General features: G+C 42.5%; 1 protein-coding gene across 1 annotated transcript; it reads right to left on the reverse strand.

Annotated features, from left to right (window-relative positions):
• Window positions 1–1,782: 1,782 nt before the first annotated feature.
• Window positions 1,783–19,224, reverse strand: LOC129845316 (protein kinase C alpha type-like). The gene is made up of 9 exons (XM_055913200.1): window positions 18,887–19,224; window positions 17,497–17,737; window positions 13,791–13,822; window positions 13,334–13,413; window positions 7,771–7,882; window positions 3,750–3,878; window positions 2,734–2,890; window positions 2,300–2,495; window positions 1,783–2,046 (listed from the first exon to the last, which is right to left on the reverse strand). Exons 2-9 carry the CDS (start codon window positions 17,730–17,732, stop codon window positions 1,798–1,800), a joined length of 1,191 nt encoding a protein of 396 aa, XP_055769175.1. The 5' UTR covers window positions 17,733–17,737; window positions 18,887–19,224; the 3' UTR covers window positions 1,783–1,797.
• Between the last annotated feature and the right edge of the window lie 4,507 nt (window positions 19,225–23,731).

Consider the following 23,731-nt stretch of genomic DNA (forward strand, 5'->3'; position numbering starts at 1 on the left):
GTATGTTTATTACAGTGTGTCTCCAGACAGGTGTGTTATGTTTATTACAGTGTGTCTACAGACAGGTGTGGTATGTTTATTACAGTGTGTCTCCAGACAGGTGTGTTATGTTTATTACAGTGTGTCTACAGACAGGTGTGTTATGTGTATTACAGTGTGTCCAGACAGGTGTGTTATGTTTATTACATTGTGTCTACAGACAGGTGTGTTATGTTTATTACAGTGTGTCTCCAGACAGGTGTGTTATGTTTATTACAGTGTGTCCAGACAGGTGTGTTATGTTTATTACATTGTGTCTACAGACAGGTGTGTTATGTTTATTACAGTGTGTCTCCAGACAGGTGTGTTATGTGTATTACAGTGTGTCCAGACAGGTGTGTTATGTTTATTACATTGTGTCTACAGACAGGTGTGTTATGTTTATTACAGTGTGTCTCCAGACAGGTGTGTTATGTTTATTACAGTGTGTATACAGACAGGTGTGTTATGTTTATTACAGTGTGTCTACAGACAGGTGTGTTATGTTTATTACATTGTGTCTACAGACAGGTGTGTTATGTTTATTACAGTGTGTCTTCAGACAGGTGTGTTATGTTTATTACAGTGTGTCTCCAGACAGGTGTGTTATGTTTATTACAGTGTGTCTACAGACAGGTGTGTTATGTTTATTACAGTGTGTCTACAGACAGGTGTGTTATGTTTATTACAGTGTGTCTACAGACAGGTGTGTTATGTTTATTACAGTGTGTCTCCAGACAGGTGTGTTATGTTTATTACAGTGTGTCTCCAGACAGGTGTGTTATGTTTATTACAGTGTGTCTACAGACAGGTGTGTTATGTTTATTACAGTGTGTTTACAGACAGGTGTGTTATTGTTATTACAGTGTTTCTCCAGACAGGTGTGTTATGTTTATTACAGTGTGTCTCCAGACAGGTGTGTTATGTTTATTACAGTGTGTCTACAGACAGGTGTGTTATGTTTATTACATTGTGTCTACAGACAGGTGTGTTATGTTTATTACATTGTGTCTACAGACAGGTGTGTTATGTTTATTACAGTGTGTCTACAGACAGGTGTGTTATGTTTATTACAGTGTGTATACAGACAGGTGTGTTATGTTTATTACAGTGTGTCTACAGACAGGTGTGTTATGTTTATTACAGTGTGTCTCCAGACAGGTGTGTTATGTTTATTACATTGTGTCTCCAGACAGGTGTGTTATGTTTATTACAGTGTGTCCAGACAGGTGTGTTATGTTTATTACATTGTGTCTACAGACAGGTGTGTTATGTTTATTACAGTGTGTCTCCAGACAGGTGTGTTATGTTTATTACAGTGTGTCTACAGACAGGTGTGTTATGTTTATTACAGTGTGTCTACAGACAGGTGTGTTATGTTTATTACATTGTGTCTCCAGACAGGTGTGTTATGTTTATTACAGTGTGTCTACAGACAGGTGTGTTATGTTTATTACAGTGTGTATACAGACAGGTGTGTTATGTTTATTACAGTGTGTCTACAGACAGGTGTGTTATGTTTATTACAGTGTGTCTACAGACAGGTGTGTTATTGTTATTACAGTGTGTCTACAGACAGGTGTGTTATGTTTATTACAGTGTGTCTACAGACAGGTGTGTTATGTTTATTACAGTGTGTCTACAGACAGGTGTGTTATTGTTATTACAGTGTGTCTACAGACAGGTGTGTTATGTTTATTACAGTGTGTCTACAGACAGGTGTGTTATGTTTATTACAGTGTGTCTCCAGACAGGTGTGTTATGTTTATTACAGTGTGTCTACAGACAGGTGTAGGTGTGTTTCAGTACCTTTCCGAAGCTGCCTTTTCCCAGCACCATGAGGAAGTTGAAGTCCTGGAGGCAAACCCTGGGCTTGACCGGTCCTGCAGGTAGGGTGGCCAGACAGGGGACTGACGGGGCTGAGGGGGACAGGACAGACACGGGGACAGGGACAGACACAGACACAGGGGAAGGCCTCAGGGAGGGGGGGAGAAGGGAGGGGGGAATAGCATCTAGACCACTAGGCTCCTATTGAAGAGAGGAGGGGGGAGGGGAGACGGCTTAGTTATAATAAAACTGTCACACACGACCACAAACCTGCAATGTGTGTATTTTAAAGCTCCTGCAACCTGGTGGCCAAAGTGAGGGACCTCACACACATTTTGTTTGGTCATACTCCAAGTCTAAATATACCTTTATATACCAATAGTTATATATAATATATGTATTCTATAACTCTAACTACACTACCTATAATCCACTACATGAGAGTATGTCTTACATTTTCGTCAGGGACAGGCATGTTGTAGTACTCTCCCTCATCCTGATCCAGCAGTTTGAACCAGCCGCTAACTGAGTGACGGAATATCTCGCTCACTCCGAACGACAGCGATCCCATGAAGTCATTCCGAGACGTACGATCCCAATCCCACACCTCCACCGACAGACGACGGTCCCACTGCCGCCCGCGCACTGAGCTGGGGAGAGAGATGGGAGTGAAAGAGGTTACCGAACAGGTATCCGACCTCCAGTCATCTGTACTCCTCAAGACCACAATAGTCCACTGAGATAAATCTCCTGGGGCTAACACAAGTCTTGTTCCCTGTGCATAGTTCCCAGAACTACTGGTACACACACACACATCGTCACACACATCGTCACACACACACACACACACCGTCACACACACTCACACACACCGTCACACACACTCACAAGGTGAAGCTCTCGTTCCAGACGGGGTTGAGTGTGGAGCGGATAGTCTTGGTCTTCTGTTTGCTCTGGCTCTTGGGGTCAGGGATTAGCTTGAGCTTCACGTAGGGGTCAGACAGGCCGTTGGGGTCCATGGGGATCAGGTTACGAGCCTCCCGCACTGAGGGGGTAGAGAGGGGGGTGGAGGGACAGAGGGAGGGAGAGGGTGAGAGGGAGAAAGAGAGAGAGAGACAGAGTCAGACAGTGGATAGCATAGATGGCCATACAGATGCCATATCTTAATTTGACCCAGTTTCTCACAGCAGGAAAATAATCCTGCAGCAACAGGAAATGTGAATATTATGTTGATTATGATGAATGTACATTTTTTGTAGGGGATGATAAAAATTGTATTAGGGCAAATCAAGTCTGAAATGACAAACTTTAGAATCCTTTTTAAACTTGAACACACTACAAGTTTTCAATTCCTTCTGTGCATGAAAATTCCTGCTACAACAGGATGATCAATTTAAGATTTGGCATCTGTAGATGCACCACAGAGAGCCTTCCTTGTGGGAGTGTGTGCCTGTATTCAGCTCCCCCACTCGGCCTGTGTACGGATAGCCAGGGGCAGACTCCAACATTAGACATCATTTCCAAACGAAGCATGTGTGTTTAATGAGTCCACCAGATCAGAGGCAGTAGGGATGTAGGGATGACCAGGGTTTAGTGTTCTGTTGATAAGTGCATGAATTGGACAATTTTCCTGTCCTGTTCAAAATGTAACGAATACTTTGGGGTGTCAGGGAAAATGAATGGACTAAAAGTAGTACATTATTTTCATTAGGAATGTAGTGAAGTAAAAGTAAAAGTTGTCAAAAATATATATATTAAAGTAAAGTACAGATAGCCTGAAAAACAACTTAAGTAGTACTTTAAAGTATTTTTACTTAGTACTTTACACCACCGGGTGACAGAGACATGTAAACCCTGTCTCTATCAGTGGTTAGGGACAACTATTCTAGCCACTTAGTTCTGACCTGTGATGAAGATGTCCTCGTTCTCTCCCCGGACGGTCAGGTGGATCCTGCCTCTCTTCTCTGTATGATCTTGACCACACAGGCTGGGCACCAGGCTCTCACAACGCTTGTGGACATTCATCTCACAACCTGTAGTACACGCACACAAGTATAGATGCACCAACACAAGCACACACACACACATAGAGAAAATAACACGTGGTAAGAAAACGCACACACATATAGAGAAAATAACACGTGGTAAGAAAACACACTACACATATAGAGATAATAACACGTGGTAAGAAAACACACTACACATATAGAGATAATAACACGTGGTAAGAAAACCCAAACATATTTAGAGATAATAACACGTGGTAAGAAAACCCAAACACATATAGAGATAATAACACGTGGTAAGAAAACCCTCACACATATAGAGATAATAACACGTGGTAAGAAAACGCACACACACATATAGATAATAACACGTGGTAAGAAAACGCACACACATATAGAGATAATAACACGTGGTAAGAAAACACACTACACATATAGAGATAATAACACGTGGTAAGAAAACGCACACACATATAGATAATAACACGTGGTAAGAAAACCCTCACACATATAGATAATAACACGTGGTAAGAAAACAAACACACACATAGAGATAATAACACATGGTAAGAAAACCCTCACACACATATAGATAATAACACGTGGTAAGAAAACACACACACACATAGAGATAATAACACGTGGTAAGAAAACCCTCACACACATTAGAGATAATAACATGTGGCAAGAAAACCCTCACACACATAGAGATAATAACACGTGGCAAGAAAACACACACACATAGAGATAATAACATGTGGCAAGAAAACAAACACACACACATATAGAGATAATAACACGTGGTAAGAAAACGCACTACACATATAGAGATAATAACACGTGGTAAGAAAACCCTCACACACATAGAGATAATAACACGTAGTAAGAAAACCCTCACACACATAGAGATAATAACACGTGGTAAGAAAACACACACACACATATAGATAATAACACGTGGTAAGAAAACACACTACACATATAGATAATAACACGTAGTAAGAAAACACACTACACATATATAGATAATAACACGTGGTAAGAAAACACACTACACATATAGATAATAACACGTGGTAAGAAAACACACTACACATATAGATAATAACACGTGGTAAGAAAACACACTACACATATAGAGATAATAACACGTGGTAAGAAAACCCAAACACATATAGAGATAATAACACGTGGTAAGAAAACACACACACATATAGAGATAATAACACGTGGTAAGAAAACACACTACACATATAGAGATAATAACACGTGGTAAGAAAACACACTACACATATAGATAATAACACGTGGTAAGAAAACACACTACACATATAGATAATAACACGTGGTAAGAAAACACACTACACATATAGATAATAACACGTGGTAAGAAAACACACTACACATATAGAGATAATAACACGTGGTAAGAAAACCCAAACACATATAGAGATAATAACACGTGGTAAGAAAACCCTCACACACATAGAGATAATAACACGTGGTAAGAAAACACACTACACATATAGATAATAACACGTGGTAAGAAAACACACTACACATATAGATAATAACACGTGGTAAGAAAACACACTACACATATAGAGATAATAACACGTGGTAAGAAAACGCACACACATATAGATAATAACACATGGTAAGAAAACCCTCACACACATAGAGATAATAACACATGGTAAGAAAACCCTCACACACATAGAGATAATAACACGTGGTAAGAAAACCCTCACACACATATAGATAATAACACGTGGTAAGAAAACCCTCACACACATATAGAGATAATAACATGTGGCAAGAAAACCCTCACACACATAGAGATAATAACACGTGGTAAGAAAACACACACACATAGAGATAATAACACGTGGTAAGAAAACCCTCACACACATATAGAGATAATAACATGTGGCAAGAAAACCCTCACACACATAGAGATAATAACACGTGGTAAGAAAACACACACACATAGAGATAATAACACGTGGCAAGAAAACAAACACACACACATATAGAGATAATAACACGTGGTAAGAAAACCCTCACACACATTAGAGATAATAACATGTGGCAAGAAAACCCTCACACACATAGAGATAATAACACATGGTAAGAAAACCCTCACACACATAGAGATAATAACACGTGGTAAGAAAACACACACACACATATAGATAATAACACGTGGTAAGAACACACACACACATAGAGATAATAACACGTGGTAAGAAAACCCTCACACACATAGAGATAATAACACGTGGTAAGAACACACACACACATAGAGATAATAACACGTGGTAAGAAAACCCTCACACACATAGAGATAATAACACGTAGTAAGAAAACCCTCACACACATAGAGATAATAACACGTGGTAAGAAAACACACACACATAGAGATAATAACACGTGGTAAGAACACACACACACACATATAGAGATAATAACACGTAGTAAGAAAACCCTCACACACATAGAGATAATAACACGTGGTAAGAAAACACACACACATATAGAGATAATAACACGTGGTAAGAAAACACACACACATATAGAGATAATAACACGTGGTAAGAAAACGCACTACACATATAGAGATAATAACACGTGGTAAGAAAACGCACTACACACATAGAGAAAATAACACGTGGTAAGAAAACACTCACACATATATTCTGTACATTCATGCTACACATATATACTGTACATTCATGCTACACATATATACTGTACATTCATGCTACACACACACACTGTACATTCATGCTACACACATATACTGTACATTCATGCTACACACATATACTGTACATTCATTCTACACACACATATACTGTACATTCATTCTACACACACATATACTGTACATTCATGCTACACACATATACTGTACATTCATGCTACACATATATACTGTACATTCATGCTACACATATATACTGTACATTCATGCTACACACACACACTGTACATTCATGCTACACACATATACTGTACATTCATGCTACACACATATACTGTGCATTCATGCTACACACATATACTGTACATTCATGCTACACACATATACTGTACATTTATGCTACACACATATACTGTACATTCATGCTACACATATATACTGTACATTCATTCTACACACATATACTGTGCATTCATGCTACACACATATACTGTGCATTCATGCTACACACATATACTGTACATTCATGCTACACACATATACTGTACATTCATGCTACACACATACACTGTACATTCATGCTACACACATATACTGTACATTCATGCTACACACATATACTGTGCATTCATGCTACACACATATACTGTACATTCATGCTACACACATATACTGTACATTTATGCTACACACATATACTGTACATTCATGCTACACATATATACTGTACATTCATTCTACACACATATACTGTGCATTCATGCTACACACATATACTGTGCATTCATGCTACACACATATACTGTACATTCATGCTACACACATATACTGTACATTCATGCTACACACATACACTGTACATTCATGCTACACACATACACTGTACATTCATGCTACACACATATACTGTGCATTCATGCTACACACATCACAACTGCTGCTCTTATTATGATTGCCAAATACTGCACAATTTAAACACCCCCCCCCCCCCCCAATCCCCCGTCCCCAAAACACATGTACATATTGGACTATAACTTGTGCCTTCCTGTACTATACTTATGCTAAAATGTTTATTCTAGTCTACTGAGCCATTTACTTTATGTTGGTATTCTTATCTTTTATTATGTCTTATTGTTGTTGCATTGTCGAGAAGGAACCTGCAAATAAGCATTTTGGGTAATAAAACTTGAAACAGAACGTCTGGTTACTTACAGGAGCATTTCATGCCCTGTTGGATAAGGCCATAGAGCAGAGAACCACAGTGATCACAGAACGTTGGAGAAGTGTAGGTCTGAGGTCGAAATCTGTGTTTACTCTTCAAGTCCTGAGAGAGAGAAAGAGACAGGGACAGACAGACAGACAGACAGACATGAGAGTAGTAAGTCATTGAGACAGAAAGACAGACATGAGAGTAGTAAGTCATTGAGACAGAAAGACAGATAGACAGACATGAGAGTAGTAAGTCATTGAGAGACAGACAGACAGACAGACAGACAGACAGACAGACAGACAGACAGACAGACAGACAGACAGACAGACAACAGACAGACAGACAGACATGAGAGTAGTAAGTCATTGAGACAGACAAGACAGATAGACAGACAGACATGAGAGTGGTAAGTCATTGAGACAGAAAGACAGATAGACAGACATGAGAGTAGTAAGTCATTGAGACAGAAAGACAGATAGACATGAGAGTAGTAAGTCATTGAGACAGAAAGACAGATAGACATGAGAGTAGTAAGTCATTGAGACAGAAAGACAGATAGACATGAGAGTAGTAAGTCATTGAGACAGACATGAGAGTAGTAAGTCATTGAGACAGACAGACAGACAGACAGACAGACAGACAGACAGACAGACAGACAGACAGACAGACAGACAGACAGACAGACAGACAGACAGACAGACAGACATGAAAGGAGTAAGTCATTGAGACAGAAAGACAGATAGACATGAGAGTAGTAAGTCATTGAGACAGAAAGACAGATAGACAGACATGAGAGTAGTAAGTCATTGAGACAGACAAGACAGATAGACAGACAGACATGAGAGTGGTAAGTCATTGAGACAGAAAGACAGATAGACAGACATGAGAGTAGTAAGTCATTGAGACAGAAAGACAGATAGACATGAGAGTAGTAAGTCATTGAGACTGAAAGACAGATAGACATGAGAGTAGTAAGTCATTGAGACAGAAAGACAGATAGACATGAGAGTAGTAAGTCATTGAGACAGACATGAGAGTAGTAAGTCATTGAGACAGACAGACAGACAGACAGACAGACAGACAGACAGACAGACAGACAGACAGACATGAAAGGAGTAAGTCATTGAGACAGAAAGACAGATAGACATGAGAGTAGTAAGTCATTGAGACAGAAAGACAGATAGACATGAGAGTAGTAATGTAACGGTCGTCATAGTCGTTCTCTTCCTCAGACGAGGAGGAGCATGGATCGGTCCAACACGCAGAGTGGGTAGTGCTCATGATAATTTATTAACTTCTTGCCACTAGGGACGTGCCATTTCGACATAGTACAAATTAGTTTCCAAATTAAACTGCCTCGTACTCAATTCTTGCTCGTACAATATGCATATTATTACTATTGGATAGAAAACACTCTCTAGTTTCTAAAACCGTTTGAATTATGTCTGTAAGTGAAACAGAACTAGACTTAGAGCAATTCTCCTATGAGTATTTGAAAATGCTGAAATCTGCTTGCTGTTCCCAGACCTGTGGATAACTCTGACTGTCTTCTATTGGTTGAGATGCACTGCATACGCCTTCCCCTGGTTGTTAACGAATAGGGAGTCTTGAAATGGCGTCTCTACGTAGTTCCCAAAGTTTATAAATTGATTGGAAACGAGGTGGATCATTCTTTCCACCTTCGCTCGGGCGCATTGAGGACCTGGGGAACGTTCTTTTGGAACCATCGTTTATAGATCTCAGACATTTCCGGCTGTGTTTTTATTCGATATAGGTGTTGAAGACATCATAATGTTGTTATTTTGAACCGAATTATATCAGTTTATGTCAGTATATTGCGATTTTCGGGTATTTATTTCCTTGGCGCTGTAGGAATGTGGGTATCTCTCTCTTTCGTACTAATGTTTACTGCTAATTTCAACTCTGAAGAGGACGTTCTCCAACCTATCAACGATTATTTTTGACAAAGGACACCTTTCCCAAGATTCTGATGAGAGTTCATCGAAAAGTAAGAACTATTTATGCTGATAATTCATTGTTCTGTTGAAAAATGTCAAATGCATGAAACGCCATTGCTTGCAGTGTAACATTAAGTTATTGCAGCCTGTATTGCGCAGTAAGGTTAATTTTAAAAATGTAATTCAGCGATTGCATTAAGAACTAATTTGTCTTTCAATTGCTGTCCAACCTGTATTTGTTTTAGTCAAGTTTATGAATAGTTTTCGATAAGAGTAGGTGGCTTTCCAAGATGGCGCCGGACAGATTGCTTGAGCTCTTGGCTACTTTTCTCATTGTATAAGCACAATTTGTGCCGCTAAATATGCACATTTTCGAACAAACTCTATATGCATTGTGTAATATGATGTTATAGGACTGTCATCTGAAGAATTCTGAGAAGGTTAGTGAAAAGATTTATATATTTTGGTGGTTTATACGTTATAGCTATTTTTGCCTTGAATCAATGCTGTTGTAATGTTCGCTATTGTGCTAAGCTAATATAACGCTTTATTGTGTTTTCGCTGTAAAACACTTAGAAAATCTGAAATATTGTCTTGATTCACAATATCTGTGTCTTTCATCTGCTGCACGCTGTGTATTTTTAAGAAATGTTTTATGATGAGTAATTAGCTAATACACGATGGTCTCTGTATTTATTCTAGTCATTTTAGTGAGAGTTGTGATGGGGGCTGCAATGGTAAACTATGATTTATACCTGAAATATGCACATTTTTCTAACAAAACCTATGCTATACAATAAATATGTTATCAGACTGTCATCTGATGAGGTTGTTTCTTGGTTAGTGGCTGTTTATATCTTTATTTGGTCGAATTTGTGATAGCTACTGATGCAGTAAGAAAATGGTGGAGTATGGAAGTGGTGTCTTTTGCTAACGTGGTTAGCTAATAGATTTACATATTTTGTCTTCCCTGTAAAACATTTTAAAAATCAGAAATGATGGCTTTATTCACAAGATGTGTATCTTTCATTTGGTGTCTTGGACTTGTGATTTCATGAATATTTTATTATATGATATCCCTGTGGCTTTAGGCTAGGCTATGCTAGTCAGCTTTTGTGATGGGGGGGCTCCCGGATCCGGGTTTGGTAGGCGTTAGAGGTTTTAAATCGAAACTGAACACTAACATGAAACAAAATAACAAAATGAATACAACCGACAACAGTCCCGTGTGGCACGAATACAAACACGGAAACAAACACCCACAAAACACACGTGAAACCCAGGCTGCCTAAGTATGATTCTCAATCAGGGACAACGATTGACAGCTGCCTCTGATTGAGAATCATACCCGGCCAAACACAAACATCCCAACATAGAAAATCACACATAGACAAACCCACCCAACTCACGCCCTGACCAACTAAATAAATACAAGACAAAAGAAAACAGGTCAGGAACGTGACATAACCCCCCCATTAAGGTGCGAACTCCGGGCGCACCAGCATAAACTCTAGGGGAGGGTCTGGGTGGGCGTCTGTCCACGGTGGCGGCTCTGGCGCTGGTCGTGGTCCCCACCCCACCATAGTCAATCCCCTCTTCCGTAGCCTCCAAATTAACCCTACTAGATTAAGGGGCAGCACCGGACTGAGGGGCAACACCGGAATGAGGGGCAGCACCGGAATGAGGGGCAGCATCGGAATGAGGGACGGATCCTGGCTGGCTGGCTCTGGCGGATCCTGGCTGGCTGGCTCTGGCGGATCCTGGCTGGCTGGCTCTGGCGGATCCTGGCTGGCTGGCTCTGGCGGATCCTGGCTGGCTGGCTCTGGCAGCTCCTGGCTGGCTGGCGGCCCTGGCGGATCCTGGCTGGCTGGCGGCCCTGGCGGATCCTGGCTGGCTGGCGGCCCTGGCGGATCCTGGCTGGCTGGCTGGCCCTGGCGGATCCTGGCTGGCTGACGGCCCTGCCGGATCCTGGCTGGCTGGCGGCCCTGGCGGATCCTGGCTGGCTGGTGGCCCTGGCGGATCCTGGCTGGCTGGCTCTGGCTGGTCCTGGCTGGACGGCTCTAGCTGGTCCTGGCTGGACGGCTCTGGCGGATCCTGTCTGGCGGAAGGCTCTGGCTGCTCCTGTCTGGCAGAAGGCTCTAGCGGCTCCTGTCTGGCGGAAGGCTCTAGCGGCTCCTGTCTGGCAGACGGCTCTGAAGGCTCAGGACAGACGGGCGGCTTTGAAGGCTCAGTACAGACGGGCGGCTTTGAAGGCTCAGTACAGACGGGCAGCTCTGACGGCTCGGGACAGACGGACAGCACTGGGCAGGCAGGCAGCTCAGACAGCGCTGGGCAGGCAGGCAGCTCAGACAGCGCTGGGCAATATTTTATTATATGATATCCCTGTGGCTTTAGGCTAGGCTATGCTAGTCAGCAGGTCAGGAACGTGACAAGTAAGTCATTGAGACAGACATGAGAGTAGTAAGTCATTGAGACAGACAGACAGACAGACAGACAGACAGACAGACAGACAGACAGACAGACATGAAAGTAGTAAGTCATTGAGAGAGGAACATTCTCATGTTTATGTGTTGTGATAAATGGGGGAAACGAGGAGAAACGAGGGAGAGATTGAGAGTGGTATATTCATGGCAACCAATTACATTTATCTTCAGGGAAGAGAGTTCGATATGTTAATGGATTGTGTTCCTAGGGAACATCCCCTTCCTCTCTAACTGTCTGTCTTCATCTCCTCATCCTCTCTACTCCCCAAACCCCATCTCACACCCTTTGAGCTTTACTTTGAGAACACCCCCCACCTCTTTCATTCTCTGCCAACTCTCGCTCTCTCTCCATCAGGCAGTTTCTGAGCCAAGCTCTTCCTCCCAATTCCGTCCTGTCAATCGTTCTCCCTCGCACACACACACACTCATTTTTGCACACACTCCCTCTCTCTCTTTTTCTCTCCATCTCTCTCTCTCTCTCTCTTTCTCTCTCTCTCTTTCTCTCTCTCTCTTTCTCTCTCTCTTTCTCTCTCTCTCTTTCTCTCTCTCTCTTTGACCCAATTTCTGATCCAGTTAATTTAGCTGTCTGAAAAAAAGACAAATCTCTTTGAAATCCCAAAGAGAGACAGAGAGAGGGAGCAATCTGTTCACCCTCTCTACCTCTGCTCATGTCTCTCAGTCTTCCTCTCTCTCTTCCTCCCCCTCTCAACCTGGATCCCTCACTCCTCCCTCCTCTTTGTTTTCTCTCTTTCTCTTTCTCTTTCTCTTCCTCTCTCTGGATGGCTTGTTGAGAGAAAGGGAGGAGTGAGGGAGGCCTGAAAAGGGAAGTGTGGAGTGGAGGGATGAATGGATGGAGAGATGTAAAGATCTATATAAGGATGAATGACAGTTAAGGCGGAGTGGAGGAATGACAGACAGAGGGACAGGTGTGTGTGTGTGTGTGTGTGTGTGTGTGTGTGTGTGTGTGTGTGTGTGTGTGTGTGTGTGTGTGTGTGTGTGTGTGTGTGTGTGTGGCTGTGTGGAATGATGGATGGATGCGGTAGGGAGGGAGGGAGGGAGGGAGGGAGGGAGGGAGGGAGGGAGGGAGAGTGTAAAAGCTGGGAGAAGGTGGAAGATAGACTCACTTCTGAAGGAGCAGTGGGGGCTCCAGGACAGGTGAACGTTACATACTCGTGACATCGCTTGTGGACAGAGAAACTGCACACTGCCACAAAACACAGAGCAGAAAGACAATCACACATTACTACGTCCACATCCATTTGTCCCTGTTTATAAAAACCTCATCTGATTCCAAGAATAATGTGGAAAATGGATGTGTTCTAGTCTTGTCAAATCAATCTGCTGAATGTCATTGTGATCAAGATTGTTCACTAGGGGTTCAATGTCAAAAACACAATGCATCAATCAACACCAAGATAAATATTCCTTCATCAATGGTACTATTGCCTTGACTTGCTCTTAGGAGGTTAAGGACTAGAATTGCTGTTAACGTCTTCGGACAAATGCATTTGTAAAATGTGTTATAAAAAAAATGGTAACGATCGGCTGATTAATGATAATTTATGATCCAATAATCCTTACCTTGACATTGAAATCCCTGCTTTCCAATTCCCCTGTGTGGAACAAACCATAACACAACACAGAAACCATCACTGATCTTACATACCACACAACTGAAAGGACTGGCCTGCTCAGTGGAAGATAAGCAGATGGGCCTGAACAGAAAGATATGCATCATTTGGTGCAGTGCTGTAACCCACGAACAATCCAATGTTAACAAATCAAGATGGCTATAGCACTTATAGATATGGCTCCTTCTTTTGTTTTATCAAATAACAGCAGCCGACAAGGACGCGTTTCGTCCATAAAGCCTTTGTCAGCAGAAACCCTCAGAATTACGGGGGTGTTGTGGCAAATACATGTCCTTGTGACGGCTTTTATGGAATAAAACAGCAGAAATACAGAGAGAATGTCTGAGAGTGCACTGCAGGACATCTGTGTAGATTACTACACTTACTGTAGTGCTGATCAGGTCAACTAGGAGGGGGGGGGGTTATTGCCTCTCTCGCACACACACCAAACACCCATTCACCCCCTCCCCCCTCCTCCTCCCTCCTTCTCCCTTTCCTCCTCCTCTTCCTCCTCCTCCCCCCTCCCCCTCCTCTTCCCAATCCTCCTCCTCCTCCCCCCCCCCCCCTCCTCCCCCCTCCCCCTCCTTTTCCTCTTCCTCCTCCTCCTCCAGAGTTGCAGTCTTCTGCTTTCCTGTCTCCTTAGATCTTAATTGAATAATTAAAGCCATTGATTGGCTAAAGAGTCCACTCAGCCAGTGTCCTGGCTGTGAATCAGCTTCTGATTAAAAGGTAAGCAGCAGAGAGGCGGGAGAACAGCACCCTACAGAGAGAGGGTCCTTGAGGATCACACTGAAGTACCCCCCCAGGTTTATCTCAATAGTCACAGAGAGTTCTCATCCTCTCCTCTCCTCTCCTCTCCTCTCCTCTCCTCTCCTCTCCTCTCCTCTCCTCTCCTCTCCTCTCCTCTCCTCTCCTCTCCTTCATCTGCACTGTCTGACAGCGACAGGCTTGTGACCTAGTGAAGGAGGGGAAATGACATCCACCATATTGGTTTCACCTCTGCATTGTTTCCATATCAGCACAGATGAAGGAGAGGAGACGAGGAGTGTAAACCACTCTAGGTGGTTCAGTACTATGACAGTTCTTTATACTGTCCACCAGAGAGTGCCAGAGAGGCAGCGCTACATTAGACAGGCCAAACAGCACCACCTGATGGTCATAGGATGACAGGACCGAAGACAAGCCAAAAGCATCTATCTGGAGAATCCTATTATATTAGGAAAGTAGGGAAAGGGAAACTGACTACCTAGTCAGATGTACAACTGAATGCATTCAACTGAAATGTGTCTTCCGCATTCAACCCAACCCCTCTGAATCATATTAAAGTTTCATATCTATTTATTCAGCCATACATCCACCACATATACATGGCTGTCACATGATAATGTGTAGCGATCTATTCCTGTACCAGGGGAATGGAGAGGAGACCTTGTGAAGTCTTGACAAAGGCCCTGCAGGCAGAATATTGACAATAGAAAGTCTCCTTTCAATCCCCTGGTGTTTGTTGTCAATAGTATACAGCCCTAGAGGATTTGATTTGAACTGTGTAGTACTGATCTATTTTATCATGTCTATTGTAGGAAACCAGTAGAATCTCCACAGGGAGACAGGGAGAGATGGAGAGATGCCTGTAACTCGTGTGTAAGACTGCTGTCTGGAGTGCTATAGTATTTTTGTGATGTGTATTTTTAAAACGACCAAACCGAAATCTGAGAGCACTACCATATCTATCTTTTCTCCTTTGTTAAATAATCATACTGTAACTTTGACAGTCATTCACCGGAATGTACTGGAAACTTCCCAGGGGTTGTTGGCAAGAGGAGAGGCACTCAGCCTACCCTCTCCACATTATGTCCACACACACATCCACACTGGCCTGCACTCAGCCTACCCTCTCCACATTATGTCCACACACACATCCACACTGGCCTGCACTCAGCCTACCCTCTCCACATTATGTCCACACACACATCCACACTGGCCTGCACTCAGCCTACCCTCTCCACATTATGTCCACACACACATCCACACTGGCCTGCACTCAGCCTACCCTCTCCACATTATGTCCACACACACATCCACACTGGCCTGCACTCAGCCTACCCTCTCCACATTATGTCCACACACACATCCACACTGGCCTGCACTCAGCCTACCCTCTCCACCCTGTCCACACACACATCCACACTGGCCTCCACTCAGCCTACCCTCTCCAGCTTATGTCCACACACACATCCACACTGGCCTGCACTCAGCCTACCCTCTCCACCCTGTCCACACACACATCCACACTGGCCTCCACTCAGCCTACCCTCTCCAGCTTATGTCCACACACACATCCACACTGGCCTGCACTCAGCCTACCCTCTCCACCCTGTCCACACACACATCCACACACAGAGACGTGCACACACAGATTCTACACTGGCCTGCTTTGGCTGTGTCTGCCAGAATGAGCTTACTGTACGTGATACTGGGCTTCCAACCAGTCTTGGGTCATGTATGGTGACTGTGTGAGCATGAACACGTGTGTTACTGTGTGTGTTTTTTCAAACTTCCCACTAACTCTAAAACTGCGGCCACTGCACCAACTTCATCTGGTAAAACACACACACACCACTAGACAGTACAGTCTGTGTGTGTGTTTTACCAGATGAAGTTGGTGCAGTGGCCGCAGTTTTAGAGTTAGTGGGAAGTTTGAAGAGGTGGCCAGTGAACTATGGAGACCTGGAGTGTTTGTAAGTGTGGGTTTCTGCAGATTCATAATGTGTTTGTAAGTGTGGGTTTCTGCAGATTCATAATGTGTTTGTAAGTGTGGGTTTCTGCAGATTCATAATGTGTTTGTAAGTGTGGGTTTCTGCAGATTCATAATGTGTTTGTAAGTGTGGGTTTCTGCAGATTCATAATGTGTTTGTAAGTGTGGGTTTCTGCAGATTCATAATGTGTGTGTGTGTGTGTGTGTGTGTGTGTGTGTGTGTGTGTGTGTGTGTGTGTGTGTGTGTGTGTGTGTGTGTGTGTGTGTGTGTGTGTGTGTGTGTGTGTGTGTGTGTGTGTGTGTGTGTGTGTGTTACCAGGTGAAGGCTGTGCAGGGGCTGCAGTTTGTGGGACGTTTGCAGAGGCGAGCTGCGAACTAATGAAGCATGTTTTCTGTTGTGTGTATTTAGCTGTGTGTGTATTTCGCTGTGTGTGTGTATTTAGCCGTGTGTTTGAATATTTCACTGTGTGTGTGTGTATTTCGCTGTGTGTGTGTATTTCGCTGTGTGTGTGTGTGTGTGTGTGTGTATTTAGCTGTGTGTTTGTGTATTTCACTGTGTGTGTGTGTGTATTTCGCTGTGTGTGTGTGTGTGTGTGTATTTAGCTGTGTGTTTGTGTATTTCACTGTGTGTGTGTGTATTTCGCTGTGTGTGTATTTCGCTGTGTGTGTGTGTGTGTGTATTTCGCTGTGTGTGTGTGTGTGTGTATTTCGCTGTGTGTGTGTGTGTGTGTATTTCGCTGAGTGTGTGTGTATTTCGCTGTGTGTGTGTGTATTTCACTGTGTGTGTGCGTGTATTTCACTGGGTGTGTGTGTATTTCGCTGTGTGTGTGTGTGTATTTCGCTGTGTGTGTGTGTGTGTGTGTGTGTGTTTCGCTGTGTGTGTGTGTGTGTGTGTATTTACCAGATGAAGTCAGTGCAGTGGCTGCAGAAGGTGGGCTGTTTGAAGAAGCGAGCGGTGAACTGGTGGTCCTTGACCTCGATGATCCTCTTGTGTTTCAGCGCCCCCTTCCTCTGGAACACTGGCACCCTGGGAGGGGGGGAAAGGGGGGAGGGCAGGGGAGAGGCCCCAGGGGTGGCCACGGGGGAGGCCAGGGTCAGGGGGGAGAGGGAGGGGGATGGGGACACGGGAGTAGACATGCTTCCTGGAGGGATGGGAGGAGAGGGGAAAGGAGAGGTGATGGAGAGGAGGGATGGGAGGATGGAGAAAAAGAGGGTTGAGTGTTACAGAGGAGGGACAAGGAAAGAGGGAGAGAGAGGAGGGCAGAGGACAGGTGGAGATGAGGGAGGGAGTAGGGGAGAGGTGAAGGGATAGAGAAAATATAACATGACACAAACAGGGAAGAGAGGGATGAGAGAGAGAGAGAGAGAGAGAGAGAGAGAGAGAGAGAGAGAGAGAGAGAGAGAGAGAGAGAGAGAGAGAGAGAGAGAGAGAGAGAGAGAGAGAGAGAGAGAGAGAGAGAGAGAGAGAGAGAGAGAGTATAAAAGGACCCAGACAGGGGACAGAGGGAGGAGCAGAGGGAGAGGGAGGGAGAGGGAATGTATAAAAAGGAGAGAGGTTAATTCACACATTGAGACAGAGCTCTCCTCAGAGACCCAGAGACACAGAACGATTAGTGAAATTCACACTGTGTCCCACATATGTCCCACTTCATACTCGCTCGCGTTCTCTCTCTCACCCCATCTATCCTCATCGCCACGCCATGCCAACTGCAACCTCCCACATCCCCCTGACAACCAAATGCACTGGGTTGCCCTGACAACCAAACACCCTTACCACATGTCAACTGCACCTCCTGTTGCACCCCCCCCCCCCCCCCCCCCACCACCTACTCCAATATTAGAACTGGTACCCTGTATGTCCTTGTCTCCTTCCTCCTTGTCCTGATTTGATATTGTGTAAATTTCTCCATCTCATGCACAGTCTATATGAGTCAAAAACTATAGCAATGTGAAATATTTAACTGAGAGAAGAGGAGTAGCAGACTGCTGAATGATAAATGAAACCACAACAGAGATTGAATGAATAAGTAAATAAGCCGAGAGCGTACAGCATAGCAAACAGGACCTGTTGAAATAATTATGGCACACCGGAAGATGGAGGAAATCGATCCAATGGGTGAATACCAGAGATAGGAAGGGCTGAAAGAACACAGAAACAAAACAAACAAAAACAAGAAAAAAGGGAAAATCCTCAACAAATAAGGAACAGAGTGGAAAGCTACGTGGAGATAGAAGTGGAAGGAGGAAAAGAGAGAGAGAGAGAAACCAAGAGAAAGAGAAAGAGAGATTACCTGTATTTGTGGTTGTTTGGGCTGACAGACTTGATCAAAGAGCAGGCTTCTCCTCTTCCTCTCCCCCTCTCTTTATCTCTCCTCCTTTGATAGGCAGCCTGCTATCGCTCTGAACCTGTCGCTGGTCACGTCAAAAAAGAAAAAGTGAAGGAAAGAGAGAAAGGCTAGTGGTTTCAGGGAGGAAGAGCTGGGAAAAAGAGCAAGTAAAGAGCAAGTAACAAGGGATGAGATTGAAGCTTTCCAAGAACGAGAGAAGACAGAGGAGGAGTGGACTGCTATGTATCTGTTAAGTTAACCCACACAGGGTGAAGAGGGGGAAGAGATGGAGAGATGAATTTTCTTTTCAAGATTGATTCTGTTTTACCAAGAGGAAGATGGGATAGGAGAGAGAGAGAGAGAGAGAGAGAGAGAGAGAGAGAGAGGAGAGAGAGAGAGGAGAGAGGGAGGGGAGGGAGAGGAGGGAGGGAGGGGAATAGGCAGCAATTCATTTTGAAATCTGGGTTACTTCTCTCTGGAGAGAGACAAAGCGAGAGAGCAAGTGATGGAGGGAGAAGAAGGGGGGCCATTTTGCCACCATCACTATGGACTAACACCAACCAACACGTCTCACAGTGACAGACTGATAGAGAGGAAGGAGTAAGACAGAAGGATGCCCTTGATAGATCAGTGTCTCTAAACAACACCAGTCTATCAAGGGTTAATCATCAATATCATGGTACACAATCTGTTGCCTTACAACTAGCTGACAGGAGTGTTGGCAGTAATGGTTGGACAGTATTCAGAACAGCCTGTGGAAGGATCAAGGCCCATTTGATGTGAATAACTTGGTAATTATTCCAGTGGAATAGAGATATGGAACAGTACTGTTATTCCAGTGGAATGGAGATGGGGAACAGTACTGTTATTCCAGGTGGAATGGAGATTTGGAACAGTACTGTTATTCCAGTGGAATGGAGATGGGGAACAGCACTGTTATTCCAGTGGAATGGAGATGGGGAACAGCACTGTTATTCCAGTGGAATGGAGATGGGGAACAGCACTGTTATTCCAGTGGAATGGAGATGGGGAACAGTACTGTTATTCCAGTGGAATGGAGATATGAAGCAGTACTGTTATTCAGTGGAATGGAGATATGGAATAGTACTGTTATTTAGTGGAATGGAGATAGGGAATAGTACTGTTATTCCAGCGGAATGGAGATAGGGAATAGTACTGTTATTCTAGCGGAATGGAGATATGGAATAGTACTGTTATTTAGTGGAATGGAGATAGGGAATAGTACTGTTATTCCAGCGGAATCGAGATAGGGAACAGTACCGTAGCATGGGTCTATGTACAACCAGTGTTGGTTATCATTAGTCATCTCTGGTGGCAAGTGGTAGAGGGAGTGAACCATCGCCTCAATACTGTAGTCCCTCTGTACCTCAATCCAGGTCACACTGAGGCTCATGGGTAATGAAGTTTCATGGGTAATGCAGTATTTAGACCCTCCTCAACAGGTAGGAAAGGGTTTTAATGGAATACAAGCTGACACGTACACACACACACAGAAGGCTTACGAATTCATACCAGACAGTAGTAAAATATACCATGTTAACGCTGACATTGAACAGAGAGCGGGAGAAGGATGGACGGCATGAGAGAGAAAAAAAAGATAGAGCGGTCAAGATGGAGATATACTGTACAGACAGGGGATGAGGTGATGAGAGAGAGAGAAATGGGCTGATGGAGAGGGACGGAGAGATGGAGAGAAGGATCGAAGGGTTGAAGGTCTAATTAATGAAAATGTAGGTTGTTAGTCTCCTGATGAAGACATCGCCACAGAATGAATTAACTATTATAATTAGCAAGATTGTTAGAGAGCAAAATTGTGTCAGCAAGCAAGATAAGAGTGTGGTTTGTGTGTGTGTGTGTGTGTGTGTGTGTGTGTGTGTGTGTGTGTGTGTGTGTGTGTGTGTGTGTGTGTGTGTGTGTGTGTGTGTGTGTGTGTGTGATCTCCACATGATACATGTCATTTGAACATTAGCCTTCCAGCTAGCAGCAGACAGGGAGTGATCTGGCCTTCCTTTCAGTCACGTTGTTACATTCTCACAGTCTGTTTGAATTGAAATTGCTTCCTGTCACTCTGTCCCATCACACACTGACTCAGTCACTGGGCTACAGGAAGATAATGATTTGTCATTGTATGACTTCACCACTAACAATCAGGTGATCACAGCTCTCCTTCAGAGCCAGACTGACAGATCCCCTGAATAAGGTCTTATGCTTGCAACATTTTCTCCTGTTATTTATAAAAATGAAACCAAAGCTAAAACCAGATTAAATAAAAAACTTTACTTCCCTGTTCGTTCTGGCTTCTCTGTTTTATTCCCTCATAACATTCACTATAATATTCAATTTAATATTTACCATAATATTTACTACAACATTCACTATAACGTTCACTATAACATTCACTATAACATTACTAACATTCAATATACCATTCCCTATAACATTCACTATAACATTTACTAACATTTAATATAACATTCACTATACCATTCAATATGACATTTACTATACCATTCACTATACCATTCACTATACCATTCAATATGACATTTACTATACCATTCACTATAACATTCACTATAACATTTACTAACATGTAATATAACATTCACTCTAACATTCACTATGCCATTTACTAAAACATTACTAACATTCACTATAACATTTAATAACATTTAATATAACCTGTCTGGCTCTGGCGTTCCGCTAGAGGAACTCCTCCCACATTCCACTGAAAAGGCAGAGAGCGAAATTCAAAAGATATTTTTTAGAAATATTTAACTTTCACACATTAACAAGTCCAATACAGCAAATGAAAGATACACATCTTGTTAATCCAGTCAACATGTCCGATTTTTTAAATGTTTTACAGCGAAAACACCACGTATATTTATGTTAGCTCACCACCAAATACAAAAAAGGACAGACATTTTTCACAGCACAGGTAGCATGCACAAAGCCAACCTAACTAACCAAGAACCAACCAAACTAACCAAGAAACAACTTCATCAGATGACAGTCTTATAACATGTTATACAATAAATCTATGTTTTGTTAGAAAAATGTGCATATTTGAGGTATAAATCAGTTTTACATTGCAGCTACAATCACAGCTACCGTCAGAAATAGAACCGAAGCAGCCAGAGTAATTACAGACGCCAACGTCAAATAACTAAATAATCTGACCTAAGAACTCATCATAATCTGACCTAAGAACTCATCATAAACTTTACATAAAAATACTTGTTATATGGCAAATGAAAGATACACTGGTTCTTAATGCAACCGCTGTGTTAGATTTTTTTAAATAACTTTACCACAACATACAGCTTGGGTTATTGTGAGGTAGCGCTCACCAACATGGCGGAGAATAGGCATCAACATATTACACAGAAATACGAATTAACATCATAAATGTTGTCTTACTTTTATCTGAAAATCTGAAATCGATGCTCTCTTCTAGGGCCTGCCTATAAAGGTCCTTGATATTTATTAGAATACACGCACTTCATACGTCTTCCACTAGATGTCGACAGGCAGTGAGAGAATAAATTGAGTGTATAACTTGATCTGGGCTCGAATAAATGCTCTTTGTATGACGTGTCACCAGTTTCCTGTTTTCTGGAGAGCGCGTGAAGGGACCTGGATTTGCCTTCTGATAAGCTGTCGTTATAGACGACTAATATCTCCGGCTTTGATTTTATTTGATACATGTGACAATATCATCGTAAAGTATGTGTTTTCAATATAGTTTTATTAGATTATTGACATTTTTTCGGGACGTTAGGCGTGTTGCGTTGTCTGCGTTTGTTCACGAAGGAGAGCTTAGCGCCACTTTGCTAGCTTTCCGTGCTAATTGACTGGAGAAGAGGACATTCTAAATCCAAACAACGATTGTTCCCGACAAAGGACCCCTTGTACAACATTCTGATGAAAGATCATCAAAAGTAGGACACACTTTATGATGTTATTTCATATATCTGTCGTACATGTGAACTAGTAGTTTGCGGCCAGGTTTTGGGCACGCTCTCGCCATAACGTAAACTGCATATCGTAATGAAGTTATTTTTAGAATTCTAACACGGCGACTGCATTAAGAACTAGTGTATCTATAATCTCCTATACAACATGTATTTTTTAGTTATGTTTATGAATAGTTATTTGGTCAGAATATGTGAGTGCCAGAAAAATATCCGGACGTTGTGGGAAAAAGATACTACGTTAGCACAATGTATAACCACTGATTTCAGCTCTAAATATGCACATTTTCGAACAAAACATAAGTGTATGTATAACCTGATGTTATAGGACTGTCATCTGATGTAGCTTATCAAGGTTAGTCAAAAATTATATATCTTTTGCTGGTTTGTTACGATCGCTAACTTTTGCTGCTGGGGAATGGCTTGTGTTTCTGGCTATTGTGGTAAGCTAATATAATGCTATATTGTGTTTTCGCTGTAAAACACTTAAGATATCGGAAATATTGTCTGGAACCACAAGATGCCTGTCTTTCATTTGCTGTACACCATGTATTTTTCAGAAATGTTTTATGATGAGTATTTAGGTATTTGACGTTGGTGTCTGTAATTACTCTGGCTGCTTCGGTGCCATTTCTGATGATAGCTGTGATGGTAGCTGCAATGTAAAACTGATTTATAGCTCAAATATGCACATTTTTCTAACAAAACATAGATTTATTGTATAACATGTTATAAGACTGTCATCTGATGAAGTTGTTTCTTGGTTAGTTTGGTTGGTTCTTGGTTAGTTAGGTTGGCTTTGTGCATGCTA

This window comes from Salvelinus fontinalis, unplaced genomic scaffold (assembly GCF_029448725.1).
Source record: "Salvelinus fontinalis isolate EN_2023a unplaced genomic scaffold, ASM2944872v1 scaffold_0274, whole genome shotgun sequence".
NCBI classification, from domain to species: domain Eukaryota; kingdom Metazoa; phylum Chordata; class Actinopteri; order Salmoniformes; family Salmonidae; genus Salvelinus; species Salvelinus fontinalis.

Bases quoted from the DNA above. Each gene is read 5' to 3' on its own strand.
- LOC129845316 (XM_055913200.1), bottom strand. From the start codon at position 17,732: ATGTCTACTCCCGTGTCCCCATCCCCCTCCCTCTCCCCCCTGACCCTG. The intron at 13,823-17,496 runs GTAAATACACAC...TGTTCCACACAG, and splicing joins CACTGCACTGACTTCATCTG to GGGAATTGGAAAGCAGGGAT. The intron at 3,879-7,770 runs GTAAGTAACCAG...CGTGTACTACAG, and splicing joins ACAGGGCATGAAATGCTCCT to GTTGTGAGATGAATGTCCAC.